The sequence below is a fragment of the Peromyscus maniculatus genome, chromosome 16 (assembly GCF_049852395.1).
Source record: "Peromyscus maniculatus bairdii isolate BWxNUB_F1_BW_parent chromosome 16, HU_Pman_BW_mat_3.1, whole genome shotgun sequence".
In the NCBI taxonomy this organism is placed as follows: domain Eukaryota; kingdom Metazoa; phylum Chordata; class Mammalia; order Rodentia; family Cricetidae; genus Peromyscus; species Peromyscus maniculatus.
In genome coordinates, this window is record NC_134867.1 from 21,249,288 (window position 1) to 21,268,767 (window position 19,480).

At 39.8% G+C, this 19,480-nt stretch overlaps 2 protein-coding genes across 3 annotated transcripts in view; one reads left to right on the plus strand and one right to left on the minus strand.

Moving 5' to 3' along the window:
* Kpna5 (karyopherin subunit alpha 5) overlaps positions 1-7,384 on the plus strand; it is a 68,588-nt gene extending 61,204 nt beyond the window's left edge. For both annotated transcript variants that reach the window (XM_076552466.1, XM_042262078.2), the window contains exons 13-14: positions 758-936; positions 4,062-7,384. In XM_076552466.1, the coding sequence (XP_076408581.1) occupies positions 758-936; positions 4,062-4,249 (367 nt within the window). In that variant the 3' untranslated portion in view covers positions 4,250-7,384. The remainder of the gene's footprint in view (positions 1-757; positions 937-4,061) is intronic.
* A 4,318-nt stretch (positions 7,385-11,702) lies between these two features.
* Fam162b (family with sequence similarity 162 member B) lies at positions 11,703-16,916 on the minus strand. The gene is made up of 4 exons (XM_006991391.3): positions 16,706-16,916; positions 16,474-16,582; positions 13,781-13,889; positions 11,703-11,873 (listed from the first exon to the last, which is right to left on the minus strand). The coding sequence occupies exons 1-4, from the start codon at positions 16,866-16,868 to the stop codon at positions 11,775-11,777; spliced, it is 480 nt and encodes a 159-aa protein (XP_006991453.3). The 5' UTR covers positions 16,869-16,916; the 3' UTR covers positions 11,703-11,774.
* Between the last annotated feature and the right edge of the window lie 2,564 nt (positions 16,917-19,480).

The window sequence follows — 19,480 nt, forward strand, 5'->3', positions numbered from 1 at the left end:
CTGGCCTTGAACTCGGAGATCCTCCGGGCTCTGCCTCCCCAGTGCTGGGATTAAAGGTGTGCGCCGCCACCGCTGCCCATCGAACAGCACTTCTTAACATTTACCAGGATCATCTATTTTCTTCTTTGTGGTCTTTTGCATTTCTGAAATAATAATGTATGCTTCAGAGCATTGGCTATGATTGCTGTTGTAAGAAATCTTTTGAAATTGAATTTGGGTGTTCCCTTTCCTTCTCCATTTGTACCTTCCCAACGAATAAACCAAGAGGGAGGAGGGAAGGAGAGAGAGAACACAGTCTCACTTTTAAAAAAGAAACGGGTGGATCCTACTATTCCTAACCCTCCTCTGCAAAATCATCTAAGTGTTGGTCTGTGTGGACATTTTGTCATATTTGTAATGCCATTATTGCTAATTATGTGAAACAAGAGAACAGGAGAAAACAGTTTAAAGATTGCAGTGTAAATAAAAAACTTGATGAGTTTAAGCCAGGTATGGTGACAATAGCCCTGTCTGTAATCCCAGCACTCAGGAGGCAGAGGCAGTTAAATCTGTGAGTTCAAGGCCAGACTGATTTACATAGTATGTTCCAGGCCAGCCAGGGCTACCTGTGAGACCCTGACTCAAAAAGGACAACAACAAAAAGTGTGTATAGAAACACTTTGATTACTGGTTGTAACATTTCATTCTGGTCCTGTGTTACTATGATACACAGTTTTAAACCCTCCCTCCCCCATCTCTCCTTAACATCTCTGTGAAGGTATTTGGTAACCTTGGGCTGCATTAAACCACTTTGTGACCTTTTGACGGTCATGGACTCCAAAATAGTTCAAGTGGCTTTGAATGGACTTGAAAACATTTTACGTCTTGGAGAACAAGAATCTAAGCAGAGTGGAGTGGGTGTCAATCCCTACTGTGCACTCATTGAAGAAGCATATGGTGAGTAGGCAGGTGAACGTTTAATTTTAGTTCATTCTTAACTATCTGCCCTAAGTGGCTGTCCGCCTTCTGTACCTCCACCCTCCCCCATTCTTTATGGCTTTTTTTTTCGTTATAAAAGCAGTATAATATTTGAAAAATATTTAAAATAGTTCCCCATACCTCGTATTGTAGCAATTCTTCTTCATTTTCTTTTTACTGTTTAACTTCCCGTATCTACCTTCCTTTTTATATTTCCCTTTTGTACAAGCACTTTACATTGATTTAAGTAATGTGTGTAGTACATTTCTCCATGATTGCATAGATGTATAAGGTATTGAATAGATGTGTAAGTGTAGTTTAAGCACTATTTTAGTAGTTTTAGTCACATACTTATTAGTTTCCAAATTATTTAGTGCTTTAAAAAAGTCAAAGCAATCATCTTTCTGCTTGTAAATTTACTTCTTCTATTTATTGGTAGCAGTTTTTGGCTTGGTTTGGTGTTTTTTTTTTTTTTTTTTTTTTGGATGCCAGCTGTCAACTGTGTAGCTGAAACAGGCCTAGAACTCACTGTGTAGCCCAGGCTGGCCTTCACCTCCATTTCCTGGGAGTTGTGATTAGAAGCATTGACTGTCATATCCAGCTGAATCAGTATGTCCAGATAAATTTTCAGGAATGTAAATGCTGAATCATAGGCACACATTGTTTATCTTTTCATTCCCTTTGCCTAAGGGCTTTTAATTGACAGTGTCAATTATGTGTGTATGGAAGGACCTCTATAACTTGGTATTTCCTTTTATTGGCTTGTGTAAAGTGATCTCACTAAATTGCTTTTATGTTAATTTCTTGGTTTATGTTGTATGGAAAGTGCTATTTTAGGCTAGACAGATGGCTCAATGGTTAATAGCACTGGCTGCTCTTCCAGAATTGAAGTGGTTCAATTCCCAGCACCCGTATAGCAGCTCACAACTCTGTGACTCAGGTTCCGGTGGATCTAACTCCCTCACATAGACATACATGCAGGCACATAAAGTAAGAATAAATTATTAAAAAAGAAAGTGCTGTTTCTCTTGTATTAGTGTATTTCCTAAGCACAATTGACTATTTATTGTACTTTATTTAGTTCTGTACTTTACTGTTTTCACAGTGGTGATTTTTTTTTTTTTTTAATTTTACTTGTTATTGTGTGTACAGGCTGGGTCCATTGGCTCGTATGCCATGGCATTTTTGTGGAGGTTAGAGGACAACTTCATGGGTTGAATTCAGGTCACCAGGCTTGATTTTTAAAAGATTAATAGGAATATTCACTATTCTCTAGTAAGTCTCTCCCCCCACCCCTTTTTTTTGTACACTGATTTAAGCTTTTACTTGGAATTCTTAAACAAAGCCTGAGATATATTACTCTTTTGGTTTTTCGAGACAGGGTTTCTCTGTGTAGCTTTGCGCCTTTCCTGGGACTCACTTGGTAGCCCAGGCTGGCCATATATTACTCTTATTTCAAAATATAGAAGATGTCATTGAGTTCTGCTTACTGGTTTGCTCCCCATGGGCTTGCTCAGCCTGTTTCTTACACATTTCAGGGTCACCTGCCCAGGGGTGGCAACACCCACAGTGGATGGGCCCTCTCATATCAATCCCTAATTAAGAAAATGCTCAGACCTCCACGGCCTGATGTCATGGAGGCATTTTTTCAGTTATGGTTTCTCTCCTCTCAGATAGGTTGTGTCGTGGTGACACAATCCAGCCAGCACACTGTGCTAGCATAGGACCCAGATTTTGTTCCAGTAGTCACACTTGGCAGGTCACCATCTCCTGTGACCTCAGTCAGGTGACCTGAAGATCCGGTCCTCCTTAGGTTTCTGCATGCATGTGGTGCATAGAAAGTCAAGGTTGCTCACACACATATACAGAAATAAAAAAATTAAGTTAAAAAGCCAGTATTTTCTTATTAACAGTCTTTTTAATCCCAGATTATACTGGAGTTTGGGGTGTTCTGTGCTTGTATGTAGAGATGGTGACTGCTTTGTTTATTCCTTACCCTACATTTTAAACATTTAGAAATGTTTTTATTATTAGGGTGATTTGTGGACATGAGTTCATAGTGCACATGTGAGTATCAGAAGATAGCTTTGTGGAGTCACTTCTTGCTTCCATTTCCCAGGGGGCTACAGGATTCTAACCCGTGCTGCCAGGTGTGTATGGCAAGCACCTTCACCTGCTGAGTCATCTGGTTGGTCCAAAGTCATTGGTCTTTGAATGGAAAATATTCTAGCGTCACTCAGATCTGTGTAGAATTTTTTTCTGAAAGCAATAAAATAGGATGCTACACGTTTCTTTCATCCTTTCAGAATAAAGTTTTTTCTCACGCTTCTTTTTAGATTGGTCTTTTAGGACATTCTGTAACAACCATATATGGTATTTTGTTGTGAAGTATCATGGATTCTAATACAGTTTGCATGAATTTCATGCCCAAACTCTCTGGTTCGATGTGTTTTAGTTTGTGCATTTGTTTTGTTTTTTCTGCTCATTGTTTAGCATAGTTGTTCTGGAAGGGGTCTGTGGAGTTGCTCTAGACTTTTGTAACTCAAGTGCAGATAATCCAACTTGTCTTAGTCAAGAACACAGCAGGCTGGTGGTGCTTGTAACCTTCCTCCCCAATGTGTGTCTTTTATCACATTGTACTTCCCTGTACTTTTACAAAACCCCAGTGTTTGTTTGTTTGTTTGTTTATTTATTTATTTATTCTTTAGAAAGACTGTTTTTTATTAACCATGAGCTGTCCTAGAACTCTTTTTGTAGTCAAAGATGATCTTAAACTTCTGATCCTGTTGCCTATACCTCCCAGTGCTAGGTTACAGGCATGTACCACCTGCCTGCTTTTATGCACTAAGGGTGTTTGAATCTAGGGTTTCCTATGTGGTAGTCAAGCATTCTTAACAACTGAGCTATATCCCTAGTCCACTGTACTCTTCATTCTTAAAGAATAAAGCATAAGTGTGAAGTCACTGATTTGTGCAAAAAATAAATTTAAAAAAATCTCTCAGTCTTAGTGGAGTGAATGAATGCTATTGATTTGTTAAATTCATATAATATATACTGAAACCCTAATAATAATTTGTTTCTTGTATGTATTCTTTTTATGATAGGCTTGGATAAAATTGAGTTTCTGCAAAGTCATGAAAATCAGGAAATTTATCAAAAGGCTTTTGATCTGATTGAACACTATTTTGGTGTAGAAGATGATGATCCCAGCATTGTACCACAGGTGGATGAAAACCAGCAACAGTTTGTATTTCAGCAGCAGGAGGCACCAATGGAAGGATTTCACCTCTAACGGGTAGTGACAATGACCGACTGAAATGGCCAGCTCCTGGTATCTCTTCCACGTTACCAGTGCTGGTAGAAATGTTTTTATATAATACGGAAAAGAAAAAAATGGATGCACTTTTAAAAAGCAAAAATGAAACAAAAGCTTTCATTCAGATCAGATGCACCCTTTCTTTATAGATTTCTGTTTGTTGTTGTGGTTGTTCATTTTGATGTAGCTGTGTTTGTCTTGTGTTGTTTGGATTTTTATATCTCTTTGTGAATATACATTATGCAATTATTTCACTCACGCTTGAAAAGGAGGGCTTGGTATTATGTAATGGTTCTAAACTTTTCAAGTATTCTTGAAAACTGCACAGTAGCAGTGTTGTGAATACTGATAATTGAATTTTGGCGGGAAGTCTGACAATGTCCAGGCTTTAAAATCTACCTCTGTCCTGAAGCAAACATCAAAATAAAAAGAAGCTTCAGGAGCATGAAGTCATAGAAGAGCTGAATTAGAATGTAATAGACTCTGCTTTAGATTATAAATCACTGTGCTGTAGGTTATACTTCAAACGGTTGCACCAGAAGACTTGCAAAATTTATTTATAAAATAGAAGAAATAGTGTACTCATGGTTAAAATGTGGCAGTTATGAAGAGAGAACTGTTCATTTGATCACATTATATACCTATAAAACACTTAAATATTTGTCTTGTTCACATAAAATACTATTATTCTAGTATATTTTATATATTATCCAGATATGCTATCCTTTTAGAAGTAATGTTTATTTTCACTCCTCATTTTAAAGAGGATCATGACAGAGAGGTGATCATGAATCTAAAGTAGCTACATACCTAAAACTAATTATTTTCTCTGAGTTTTCAGAAGATTTTGAAACATTTTATTCTCTGTATAGTTGTGAATTTGAGTACTTGAATGACAAAAATATCCTGAAGAAATCACCTTGTCATGTACTAAATTTTGTTAAATACATTTTAATGTTTCTACTAAATGAGTGATACTAAGGAAAACTGCTAAGGATTATTTAATGTGTAGAAGTCCATATTAGGAATATTTCCTTTTGGTAATACACAGCAGGTCATACTGCTATTTATTATGAACTTTATGGTAGATGACCTTTGTATCAGATTGGTCAGTCTAATTTGTGTTTTATGAGTTAATAGCAAAAAGTCTCTTGAAATATGGAAGTCTAAAAGGTTTTGATAGAAAAATTTATTTATTTACACATGTATGCGTTATCCCCATAGAACTGTGCTTGGTAGAATTTTCTAAGCAGATGTGTGATTATCAAATTCAGTTTTTTGGTTTATAGTTATATGTAGGTTATGGATATATCCAGTTACATACTTAAGAATGCTTATGTAAAACCTAATTTATAACTCTTTTAAGATGGGAACTAAAACAATTTTGATATGATTCATAGTCTATTCTGTAAAGAAAGATTTCATTGATGATAGCATTTGTAATGTTTCTGCTGGAAATCAGAGGCATGTGACCTAAGGAATGTGTATATAGGAGTACTTTTAAATCGTAGTACACTTTGTAAACTGTATATCATGAACCTAAGCTTGTGGCAAGACACTTAAAGCCTACAACCATAAAATGTAGGTTTAAATGGTTTCCATAGTGCTGACTGCACCTGTCGGTCCTTCTGTAACATGAAGTAGAGGATTGTGTCTGCCCTTTTTATTGTAATGGAAGTTAAAGAGTTAAGTATAAAGGTTTTCCTTTTACATGTGTACATTCAAAGAAACAGGGTAGTGATAGGAAGATTACCAAGTTGGTGGGTGAATTTATCAAATAAACACTGTCTTATGGTGCCAATGTTTCTAAGTATAAGATGACAGGGTATTCGATTCTTTGTAATCAGTTAGTTGAACTTGTTGATGCAGCATACTTCAAACCTAGCCAGTTGTGCCTGCTTTGAGGACCCAGTAGTCACTATAACAAATCTCTTAGGCAAATCTTCCAAAAAAAAAAAAAATAGTTCTTATAGAAGAAATTATGTGTGTGTGTACATATACACATACATATATATATGCATTATATATATATAAAATATTTGCAGACACTGAATGACCTATCAAAGGAGATTTTAGAAAGTACCAGTGGGACAAATATTGTTTTTCTAAGCACAGAACTTGATCATATTTTGAATATTTAAATATACATTTAATTTCTTGGATCTGTATCTTGTGTAATATGATTAGATTTGCATGTGAAGGGCACTTGGTTCTACTTTAAGGTCTAACTCTCTTTTGTTGAACCAAGAATAAGAGATAACTTTGTAAGTGTGCCATTTAAAATGCCCCAAAATTTGTTTTCATCATCATAATACTGTCCCTTGTGACACAACTTAATTGGATGCTGTTCTGAGATTTATGACACACACATATGATAGATACCTTGCCAAAAAAAAGTAAAATGTGTTTTAGGGAATGTATTCGACATTAATGTAGATACCAAGAAAAAGAGTTGAAAGAGTCCATTTAATTAAATTGGCCCATTTAATTTAATTGAACTTGAATTTCTACTGGTTGAACTATGCAATCACGCTCACTTGTTTTATAAACACTTGATACACTGGCCTAGGTCCTTACTGTTTGTTTGTTTAGTTTTTGCTGCAAGTTTTAAGTTGAATGGTTATTCTAACCTCATTTTTAGTGTTCTTAATTTTTAATGTCTTTTGTCACTTACTGGTAGCACTGAAACAGGGTATTTTTTGTTTTGCTTTTTGTTTTTAAAGTAAATCTCATGGCACAGAAATAGCTTCTCATTTGGTTCCTGAAACCTGTTTGCAGCTGAAGATTGGCTCACAGGGTGAAGAACTAAAGAATTTATTACCTCTGCTTTTATAGTTTTTCTTCTTTTATAAAGGAGTATTATGGAAAAAGTAAACGTAAAAATGTGTGAATTTTTGTTAGTGTTCTAAATTCAGTAACCTACTGGTTGCTTATTGTGATACTGTGAAATAAAATGAACTCGTATTCATTTCAGGACCTAGCACTGCTGTTGTCTGAAATGTGACATGCTGTTAGGAGCCAGTATAGTAAGGCCCTAAAAGGCTGCTGTCTCCTGACTGGAAAGTGAGGTGAGATGAGGGATTCTCACTTAACTAAACAAACAAACAAACATTTGAGCATTATGCAATATTATGAAATGTTACACTCTACTAAACACAATAAAATACTGTTTTGCAGTTGCATTTATTATGTGTGTTTATTTTCATTATTATTGCTAAGATTGTATATACTCAATGGAATAAAAACAGATGCAACAGTTAATAGTCTATTCATTTTATAAAACAAGAATCATAAAGAATAGTTAATTCAAAACTAGGTAGAAAAAAGAGAAGAAAGGGGGGCCCTCCCCCCAAAAAATAGAGCAAATAGCAGGATGCTAAATCAGTTACATCAGCAGTCACAGTGATTTTTTTAATGAGGTGAAGGTGTATAAGTGGTGCCTCATAAGCACAGTGGGTAGCTATACTAGACGCTTTTCTACTGCCATGATAAAGCACTGTGGTCCGGTCAACTCACAGAAGGAAGACACACACTTCCTCCAGCAAGGCCATACCTCTTGTGCTTCCCAAACAACCACCAACTTGGGACCAAGTATTTCAATGCCAGAATTACAATGGACATCTTATTTATACCACCACAGTAGTGTACACCTCACAAAGACTATTGAAAATAGAAAAATTGTCAGGCAAAGTGGACAAGTCCCATGTGGTAGTTTTTTTTTTTTTTGTTTTGTTTTTGTTTTTGTTTTTGTTTTTGTTTAAAAGTTGCACACTTTTCTCCAGACTGGCCTTACTAATTTTACTCCCATTGGTAGTATGTACAGGCTCTCTTTTGCACATCCTAACCAGCATTTGTTATTTTGTTTTCTGTTTGTTAATAGCCATTCCAGTGAAGGAGATGGTATTTCGTTTTGTTTTGACCCGTGTGTGTCTGACGGCTGATGGAGTTGAGCCCTTCTGGTACATATCCCAGAGCAATGAAATCATGATAGTAAGGATGACTGCCCCTGGAGTTACTGCAGCACTGGTTCTTAACAGCCGCCACGCCACACAGCCTGCAATGAAGTTACATGGGCAAAAAACCCATCCAATTGTTTTTTACAAGCTTGTTTAAACTTTGTAGGGGCAGTGCTGGTCTGAGCATCTCCCATAGCCTGTGAATTATAAGGGTGACTGACTCAGCCACAGGTGAGTCCTAGGGATTGGTTTCTCTTGTCCTTCAGGGGTTATTTTGATGGCTTGGGTAGTAATTACACCTGCTCAACTTGGCTGAAGACAAGAGGAACCGCTGAGTCTGAAACCATATCCCCGTATGCCTGCCTACTGTGTTCTGTCATGAGCTCTCCCCGTCTTGGCTTTTAGCTCAGATTTCAGGGGTTCCCTGTCGTGCTGGCCATCTTTAAACTCTCTAGGAAGAGAATTGGGGCATTCTTCAGTCCCTTTGGTTTTACAAATGACTGACACAATATTTACTGTCTGTCCACATTTTCCTCTGGTGTTTTAGGCTAGAGTACACATTGAGTCCTTGATCCTTCATCTTGGCACGAAGCAGGAAGTGCACCAGTACCAGTCCACCATATTCTCTTAACAGTCTGGGAGGTAGGCTTCTGCCTCACTTGCCATTTCTAATACTTTTTTTCTTGCGTCTTGTTTTTCTTTTATCTCATTTATTCTCAGATAATTTGGTTACATTGATTTGTGTGCCTTCATTTATTTAAGTTTCTGCCTTTACTTTTTTAGTTTTTTTTTTTTCCGAGTATTGTTTGGTGTTTTTTTTTTTATTTTTATTTTTTGTATTTTTCCCTATACTGCCCCCTCAAGCATATTTATTAAGACATTCTATATTTTTTCTAAGAAAGTAGTTTGTAAAGCTAAAAGAAACATGATTAAAAGGTAAATGCTAAATAAGGAACATGTGAGGGCGAGGTACATAATTTTTAAGAAGTTTGAAGACTATTGACACTTTCCTTTTTTTTTTGAAATAGGGTTTCTCTGTGTAGTCCTAACTGTCCTAGAACTCGCTCTGTAGACCAGGCTAGCCTCAAACTCAGAGATCCACCTGCCTCTGCCTCTCCCAAATACTGAGATTAAAGGCGTGCGCCTTCACTGCCTGGCTCCTTTTCTGTTTTTAAAATTGCTTTTCTAATTACTATTTTAATACTTCATCAATGAAATAAACTCTGGAATAATTCTTAGACTTTTCAGATCTGTTACTTAATTGCCAACTAGTGAAAGCATAACTAAAGGGACTATTCAGGTACCAAATACTAGAGACCTTGGGTTGAGAATTAGTATGCGGGGTTTTTTTTGTTTGTTTGTTTCTTGGTTTAGAGACAAGGTCTCACACTACAGCCCAGACTAGCTTTCCCTTCATGGGAATACTACCTCAGTCACCACGGTGCATGGGTTACATGCACAGGGTACCACTGATTGATGAAAGTTAGCAATAAAAGGGGGAATGTAAGTATACACTTTGTGCATGAACATCATAATGTAATGGTAAGAGTCCATACATCAACCACATACTCTGTGATCCCATCTTTACTTGTTGAAAACCAGGTAAAACTAGTCAACAATGAAATGCAGAACGATGGTCACCTTTTAGGGGTTCTGAGTTGCGAGAGAGTAGAGTTCTGAAGTTCTGTTGATTATTTTATTTTGAGCAGCGAGCCTACCAGGGCTGTAGTCCTTGGAATTTGGATCTGGAAACCTGACTCTAGCAGCAAGGGAAGGAAGAAAGGACAGGCACATTTGCAGAAAAGCTGGGGTCAGGTGTAGTGGGTAGCTGTTCCAGCTTTGACCTTGAAACACTGCCCCTAGTGTGGCAGCAGGTAACTGCCACACCTGCCTATGACCTGCCCCCGGGGTGTGGCCAAGAGGGAGCCCCTTAAAACCCAAGATGCCTATGTGTTCACTCTCTTAGCTCCTCATGGTCCTGGAGGCTGGATTTGCAGACCAAGTCAGAGTTCCCAGAGCACTGCGCTGGACTGTACCTTACCTCTCCCGGATCCTGTAATTGACCCCTTATTGGTTGTAAGTTACCCCTGAAATAAACCTTTTAATTACCAAATAATGTACCTGGAATTGCCTCATTAATTACAGCAATTGTCAGGTGCAGTGTGCACACTGGAGGAATGGTATTACCACCACCACCACACCCTGTTTGTTAGGTACAGCAGGGAGAGGTTAGCTAGTCTCCATCGGAGGTGTCTGTTGACAAGCTGTCGCAGACTGTAAACATCCGGGAGAAGGAAGCTGCAGATGCTGGTGTTTGTACACACTGATCAGTCCTCTGTAAACACTGGCACTTGGATCAGAAAAAGATGATTTTCCCAACTTCAAGCCCAGCCCATATGGAGAACAGCTTTGCTAATTTCCCATGGGTCCAAGGACTTGGATCTGCCTCATGGCTGTTTCTATGTCAACAAATTCACTCAGGACCTCACTCACTTGGGGCTTCCTTTTGAAGGACACTGCCCCCCAACAGCAGGGGCTTTCTCCTGGACCCCCGGACTTGGCACAAAAAACACCCAAAGACCAGAGATCCTTTAGTAAGTGGGAAAGAAAAGTTAAAGTGGCTGCTTTCTGACTCGGGCAGAAAAACAGCAGCAAATGACCTTGCAGGTGTGATTTTTAAGAGGAGGAAAGGGGGAGATCTGTGTTAGAATGGGCTAGGATGCGGTGGCAAAGGAGATAGGGGACAGGGAGAAGGGGAAGGGGGCAAGGAAAAAGGGTGCAGGGATATTTGTCCTGGAGGACAAAGGACTGCCTCTGGATAGAGGGAGACAGATGTGGCCCATAGGTGAATGAAGGTCTATAAAGGTAAAGGGGGAAACTCGTGTTAGGACGAGGTGTTTAATGTTGATTGAACAAGTGGCGCACGCCTTTAATCCCAGCACTTGGGAGGCAGAGCCAGGCGGATCTCTGTGAGTTCGAGGCCAGCCTGGGCTACCAAGTGAGTTCCAGGAAAGGCACAAAGCTACACAGAGAAACCCTGTCTCGAAAAAAAACAAAAACAAAAAAACAAACCAAAAAAAAAACCAAACCAAACAAACAAAAAACAACAACAACAACAAAAAAAAAAAAACAAGTTAATTAGGTGAACCAAAGGGGGCTTTTGATGGCTGGACCTTGGTAGTCAGCCTCAGGAGGAGGATGTGGCCAAATAAGGGAACAGACCATGGCAGCTAGCTTTAGGAATGCAATCTAGTGGTTTTTAGCAAGGCACAGGGAAAGGGGAAGAGGTGAAAGGCCTGCCAGAGCCATGTGCTCCAGCAGGCTAGGGTCCCTTGGCCTTCTGTTTGCTGTGTGGAAATCTACCAAGATAGTTATACTTTTGTGCAGTGTTTTTTTAATGGGTGTTAGTAAATGTTTACTAAAACATTAAAAAGATCTTAATGTTTTTGTTACCAAAATAAAACCAGAACAAATATTGTATCAATCTTTTATTGTTGCTAATGATAGAAATGGCGTCTGAGTGAGTGTTTTTGACACTTAGAGCATCATTTAGCCTTAGCCTGTGCAGCCAATGCAGCTTCTTCACGCCACTTGGCTTTCTTTGCCAGATTCCAGCTTGTTAAGGATTCATGTCGTTCTACAGCCTGAAAACAAAACACAACACAGCTGGGCTATTTAGAAGAACTTACATCATTGCTAGATACATGGAAAAGCCTTTGTAAAGTGAAAAGGAGGAAAAGGTACCTTAAGCAACTCTCACAGATAATATCCCCACCCCTCAAAATGGCTTAGTGTTACAGTGTAAAAAAAAAATCACGCAAGATGCTTGACTTCTACTCAACTGGATAGTTCATACCAGGAATCCACTGTCACCTCTCTTAGTTCAAATAGACATGTGTGTTGGGTAAAACATATCAGATAAAAGTATCTTCAAACACTGAAGCCCAAAAAGGAGAACCTCAGGTACTAGAAATGAGTGTAACTCAAGGCTTGTGCTGGCAAAGGATGGGAGAGAGATGCCAGGCTGGATCAGAATGGTTTCAGCCAGAGGGCATTTGGGAAAACACTAGCCATCACAGCTGTGGGTTGGAACTTTAACTACTTATACAAAGGAGTGAGTGCGGGATTGGGGTCTTCACTGTGCAGCTGTGAATGGGAAGCTGAAGGAGGCAGGAGAGGTGTGAAGTAAGTCCTTTCACCTGCCTGAGAAACTGGTAGAAGGGGGTCATTTATTTGATTAAACAAAACAAGCAACCCCAGGGTTCATCATTTAGAAGAGAATATATACCAGGCAGCGGCGATACACACCTTTAATCCCAGCACTTGGGAAGCAGAGGCAGACATCTCAGAGTTTGGGGCTAGCCTGGCCTACAGAGTAAGTTCCTGAACAGTCAGGACTACACAGAGAAACCCAGTCTCAACAAAACAAACAAAAAAAAAAAAAGGGAATATAGTTTCCATTAAAAGGTTTTTAGAAACCAGAGAATTTGGCAAGCAGTTATCCAGGAGAGGCTAAAAATGAGATGGTTGAGATTTCTTTGTTCACTTTTGAGTACTCAGCCCAGTAAGCATGGTTCTGAAGTTTCCCCTCTGAGGATGAGGGTGTCATCTTCACTAACAGTGTAGCCACTGGCTAGGTGGGAATGAGAAGGGGTTCAGAGTGAAAAGGAAGATTCCAGATGGTGAATACGATCACATTGTATACATAGATGAAACTTAAAAAATCCAGGCAGTGAATTCTGATGAATGCCTGCCACCCCAAAAGAAGGAGGAGCCATGGATGGAATGACGGCTGCCTAAATACACCCAGAAGGGAGGACACTGAGATCAGGCTTCCCCAGCCCAGGCACAGGGGACACACTGAAGTAGAGTGTGTCTAGAGACAACCCCCAGGTGGAGGTTCTTGGAGCATCTGTCAGCATTGTTGGAGCTGCTCATGGTTAAAAAAGAAAGAAATAAAAATAAAAATGGTCCAGAGGGTGCAGAGACAGGAGGCTCAGGGGCAGAGCACAGAATGTGAAATGGTCATCGCCCCACTTCTCTTTATAGATATTAAATAGAAAGTGTGCATGGAGGATGGCAAAGAGCAGCTCATTCTCCACGCCAACAGTCCCTTCCAACTGCACACTTCTGTCTCCTAAGTCTGTGCAACCGCTACTTACGCAATGATTTAGAGAATGAGCTAGTCCGCTTTACAGTCACACAACAGAGTTCTTACACAGATTTTAAACTATTCTTTGTTATTTTACAAGTGGAAAAAAAACTTCTTGAACAATTAATTTTGAATCCAATTTTTTCATGAACAGATTTGTGTCTCTCATATGCATGTGGGTGGAACCAGGATCCAAAGATGAATTTGTTCGTAAAGCATCATCCATCCCTCAGTTCAGAACAAGGTCCATCACATTTCTTAAAACTAGTCTTGTTTCTGTCCCCCAACCCTGTAGGGTTGGACTGAACCCTGGGCCTCCAGAAGGTAGACAAGTGGTCTGCCCCTGCGCCTCCTCCCCTGCCCACCACCACGGGGTGTTTGCTCTAGGGAGACACTCACCCTTTTGGCCGATGCAATCACGGCAAAGCAGGCAACGATTGTGAGCCCGATCATTATGTAACAAGCTTTCACCCGAGCTTTGTTTCTGGCAGCATCTACCATTTCAGGCCTAAACCGGAATGTGCATTTCGTTAATTATCTTTAAATTTGCTGATATTTTAGTATTTGTTAATTCTAAAGCGATCCAGTTTTCTGATGAGCATGATAAATAATGATTTATTCCTTGAATAGCCCAAATATTTCCCCAAATGCAAACCATAGTCCTAAAAGACTACACCAAACGCTAGCCCATTTGTCTTAGCAATTTCAAATTAGTACACATTTGTTCAGATTTCAGTCTTAAACTAAAGGCAGATACTATAAAACCAGTATAATATATTTGGTTTCTAATTGATCAAGGTAAAAACATTAGCAATGTGTTGGACTGTGGTTTGTTATTTCTTATCTGGGATAAAAGAATTGAAGCCATTTGGAACAGCTTATACTTAAAACCCTTTCCCACACTTTCTTTAAGAACCTCTCAGTTTCTTCCTGTCCTGTCCTATCTATCTTATTCTCCAAAGAGACTAGTTACATGCAAGTGTAGTATAATTAATTACCTTAGATTTTAGCAATAAAAACTGTTACAATGGGAATCAAGCTTTGGGTGCTTTTATATTGAAACAAAACTTGACCAATTTACAATGATAATTAAGTGACAATTTATCAATATGCATAAGGTTCTTGACTCTTGAAAATAATGAGTGGCTCTCTTATCTAGTATAAAGTTTATATATGATTAGTTATAATGTAGTTACATTTTTAAAAATTAATAAGGACATGTTAAATTTCTCTTGAAAAGGAAAACTTTAACTCTGATTATTTGAAAAAAAAATCACAAAAAAACCCACAATACCTTGTTGTCATTATACTTTAGGCAGAATTAAGCTTAAAATGTCAGTTGCAAACAGGTTCAATTAGTGTCCAGGGAGACATTATTAGGTTGTATTTGTTGCTGGCTAAAAGAGCTAATCATTTTAACCTTATCTAGCTGTGATCTGGCATACAGAGTTAGTTTAGCAATTAAAAACAAAAGAAAAAACACAGTTACTATAAATAGAATCAGTGTACAGTGCAAAAACTTCAGGTCTCCTGTTAATTATTTGTCTATTAAAATCATAGAGAAGAATATTCCTTACATTGCAAGCTTAACATCTTAACAGAGTGTCCCTCCTAAATAGCAAAGCTCTAAAAAATTATAGAAAATAATAAAATGAAAAGTACACAAATACTCTGAGCTCAAAATTACAGTGCTTTTAGAAGTATCTCACTCGTTGTCAAATGCCCCTATGTATGTTACTTCTGTGGACTATGATTCTGGGGGAATTAAATTATTTCTATAAAGTGGATCTTTCCTATATTCGGCTGTGATGATGCAATATGGAAATAGGGTCTCTTGGAAATTAATTTGCAACATTGCAGATTCTTTACTTCTTAATTTAGTATAATGATAGATATCAAAACTCGAACTGACTGAGGGTGGAATTTTATTTCTTGTTCTACTTATATTCTTTCTACATTTTATTTGACTCTAAAATATTAAATTTTAACAAGTAGAACTTGACCTGAAATTTTTCTGAGACTCATGTTTTCAGCAGTTTGGAGTCAACAAATGTCAGGGAAAGTAAAATTTGTTTTTAATATAAGAAAATATATTTAAGTTGGTTTCAAAATTTCACGTTTTATTTTTTTTAACTATTTCTCAAAGAGCAAGGAAATGCTTCACAATGAATTACTGGGTATTGTGCATTTTTCCAGCACACGTTTTTCCTCTTAAGCTATTTATGATGAGACCAACCTTGCTGAAGTTGCCTAGCTTCCCAGCGCCAGGAAACCTCTACTCTCCAGTCGCCAAATAGTCCTATCTGGGACTCTTTCCTTGTCAATGGAGCAGTAGGGAACCATCCCCTGACACTGGCCCCTGTCTCTGTCACCCCAGCCACCACCACCCAGGTTCTAGTTTAGCTTAAGCATTTGAATGACTTTCCATTGCTTTAACAAAGTACCTTGACAAAGGCAAATTAAGCATGTGTTTCCTTTGGTTCACAGGCTGTCATTGTGGTGTGGTGTGGGTAGATCGAGGATGTAGGCTATCGTGGGGGTAAAGCATGGCGTTTGTAGCTGAGGCGGCCATACATATACCCACTGGAAGTCCAGAGTGATGAATGCTTGTGCTCGGCTTTTTTTTATTCTGTCCAGGAACCGCCCCACCCCCAACACACACCCCACCACCGGTGGGTCTTCCTTCCTACCTCAGTTAACCTAATGTAGTAATACCTCACAGACATGCTCAGAAATGTCCTTTCCGCAATTCTGTAGCCTGTCTGTCACGTTGATGCTAACCATCACAGTACTCCACTGCTCAGCCTACTCAGAGCCCTCCAGGAACCCGTGTCTATAAGGCTGGGAACTGCCCGATAGACTCCTAGGTTTTCATTTAGCTCGTGCCCTCGATAATCCCAACTTCCTACTGTCCAGTCAAGCACCTTGACATTTACCCTCATTGGGGGAGTGTTGTAAACTGCCCATGACTGTGTTAGTGTGAAGAACTCTGCAGCACCACGGATGCCTTGCCCCTGGCCAGCAAGCACACTGGTTGGACACTGTGTCTCCCCATGGCGAAACCCAGGCCAAGACCCCCTTTTCACACTTACGGTACCAGGGGCGGGATCTCGTCTATGGATTTGAAACGCCCGGTCCACAGCAGGATTTTCTTGTCGAATTGCGAAGGCTTGTACTGGGCAGGGATCCTGTGAACCTTCCCTGCAGCAAAAGCGACAGGCAGGACCAGAAGCCTAGTGCATTTGCAAGCCTGGACTCCTCTAGCCCGAGCCCCTGGCCCGCCCTCTTGCAGCCCCCTCCCTCCCAGCCTTGCCCTACCCTAACCTGTGGGCTCAGAGCCGCTGGGGTTCTGGCTGCTGGAGCTACAGGAGTGGCCCGCGACCCGGGCACCCCATCCCGGCCAGCTCGAGACAGTTTGAGGGACGCGGCGGACGGTGAACTGCAAACGCAGGACGCTGCTGCGGACCCAGAGCATCTTGCACACCATACTATCTGAACCCCACAGTCACCAGCTCCAGAGCTCCCGGGTAGGACCCCGCCCCGTCCCGCCCCGCCCCGGATGCTGTACTGAAGCTGTGCACTGTCTGTTCCCTGTTCCCGCCTCAGCCCTGACCCAGGACGATTCTCCTGGGGACGCCCTGGGTCCGAGTAAAAATTTTGGGGTGCAGATCCACCAACCCTTGAGACAGCTCACAGGACTCATTTAAAAGACATTTCTTGGTACTGAGTAGAGAGGGATTTTCATCAGGAGTTTGGCCTTGGTCCCACTAGAGAATAAATCTAAACCTTTTATAAACTTTCAAATGCAGGAAACATCAAGTCTCACCAAGCAAGGGCAGGAACTCTAAACAAACTAAAGATTTCCTTCCACACCCCTAAGCAGTCGTGTTCCTGTAGCTGGATTTCTAGATGGTTTTCCTTCTAACTAGACTGAAAGCAGGCCTTCTCTGCAATGTCCTGCTCCTCTTAAACGAAGGAGCTCACAGGATCAGTTCTGTAACCCTCCCCCAGGTGGACTAGTGACTTTAGCAAGAGTGTGGCTTAAGCCTTCACAACTGCCTGTGAAGCTGAGACACGTAACGTAAGAGTTGCACAATCATAGACTAGTCTTGATCTCATTGGTAAAAGCAGAATTTTTGCCTTTTGTTCGTTTATGCCTTGGCTACTCAAGCCCTACCATGCACCAGATACTTCTCAAAGCTGGTATAGAGCAGTGATGTTCGATGGGGAGAAGTGGATAAAAGAAAAATACAGCGAAGAGATACAGGAAGCAAGAGCAGGGATTGGGTGTGAGGCTGGGGGCGTTTGGAATGCTGAGGTCTTACTCTCCAATAATGCTTAGAAGACGTGGTTTCTTTCCCTAGTACCTGAACCCAGGGCACTGTAATTTATGAAATTCCTTGTAGACATCTGTGAGTTCTCTGACCAGAAGGATTTGTTATTATGTTCCCAGTATAAATGTATAGGGAAAATAGGCACTTAGTAGATGCTAACTAGGTATTGAATAATGAACGGATGAATTCAAATCTTCAAAATAGAAGAGATTTTGTGTTGGTTAGTTTTCACCAATTGGCACAGACTAGAGTCACTTGGGAAGAGGGAACCTCTACTGAAGAATTGCCTTCATAAAATTTTGCTGTAGGTTAAAACTGACGACCGATGCAGGAAGGTCCAGCCCACAGTGGGTAGAACCACCCCTGGGCAGCTTTTGGGTGGTATAAGAAGCAACCTGAACAAGCTGTGAAGAGCAAGCTAGTAGGGAGCATTCCTCTGTTTCAGTTTCTGTCTTTAGGCTCCTGCCCTGAATTCCTGTCTTGGATACGTTTATCATAGCAACTGAAGCAAACTAAAACAGACTTCATCCAGGCTGGTTTTAGAAAAAGACCGAAACACTTCACAATCTACATCCCTTTCTATCTCGTATCTGCAGTGCTGGTTATGTTGCCCAGCATATAGCATGCCTACAGATAAATATTGATGGAACCAAACTGAACGAATTCCTACTTGAGAGAGTGCATTGCCACAGATATCTAATGGTTCCTCCATTTGTGTTATTTGACAATTCTCCTACCGTTCAAATGCTTTTCTTTTTAAAATATTTTATTTTCACATCGCTGGGGAAGCACCCATAGAACTAGAGTGAACTATCTCTGAGAAATAGTTCATCGCTAATAGGCCACCATAAAGTATTAAACTAACTAAGTTCATTTTCCTGGAGTGAACAAGATGTTGTGCACATATATTCAAGCTTCCCTGGTATCGCAGACCTACATAGCACAGAGCAAGGAAATAAGAGCTCAGGTCACAAGAGAAAGAATAACTTGCGTTCTATTCCCTACCCCTGGCAGGATTAAGCTATGACTTTGGGGCAGAACTCTACATGAATTATTTACAGCTGCATAAGAAATGTTTTCCTTAGCTCTATAGTTAGAACAAATTAAAAAATAGTTGAATCATTTTAACAGAAGATAAAATGACTGTATTCCTTTATTTCTTTTCAGCCATGATATCATATTTATTCATTAAACAATATTTAGTGAGTGTTTGCTCTGTGCTCTGGGTTCTGATATGACAGCACCTAGCCAGTGCCCTTCACAGAAGGTACTCATCCATAGTAGTTTCAGCTGACCCGTTCTGGTTTTGTGCTGCTTTTCAACCCAAAGATTCATGTCACTTATTTGAAAAGAATGTTTTCAGGATTGTGCCTTCAAAATTGTGTTCTCTATTAATATAGTTTACATTCCTGATTTCTCCATCTACCATGATTACTTCTTAAAACACACTGTTGTGCCCAGGAATAGCGTTGGTATGGGTTAATCTTTTTTCTTTCTCTTTCCTTCTCTCTCTCTTTCTTTTTTTTCTTCCTTTCCTTTTTTTTTTTTAAGTTGAAAACTGTATGGTCTGTCTTAGTCTAAGACAAAAGATGCAAAGACTGAGTTACGACATTGCCCCAAGGAACTGCCAATCTATCTGGGATGATGTTCCCTTGCCAGGAAAGTCTTCTCTCCCAAGGGAAGTGTTAGGAGGACCTTAACTAACTTGTTTTCTGACCTTCTACTAATCTTTCAGTGGGAAAAATTCAAAATGATGGTTTTCCTG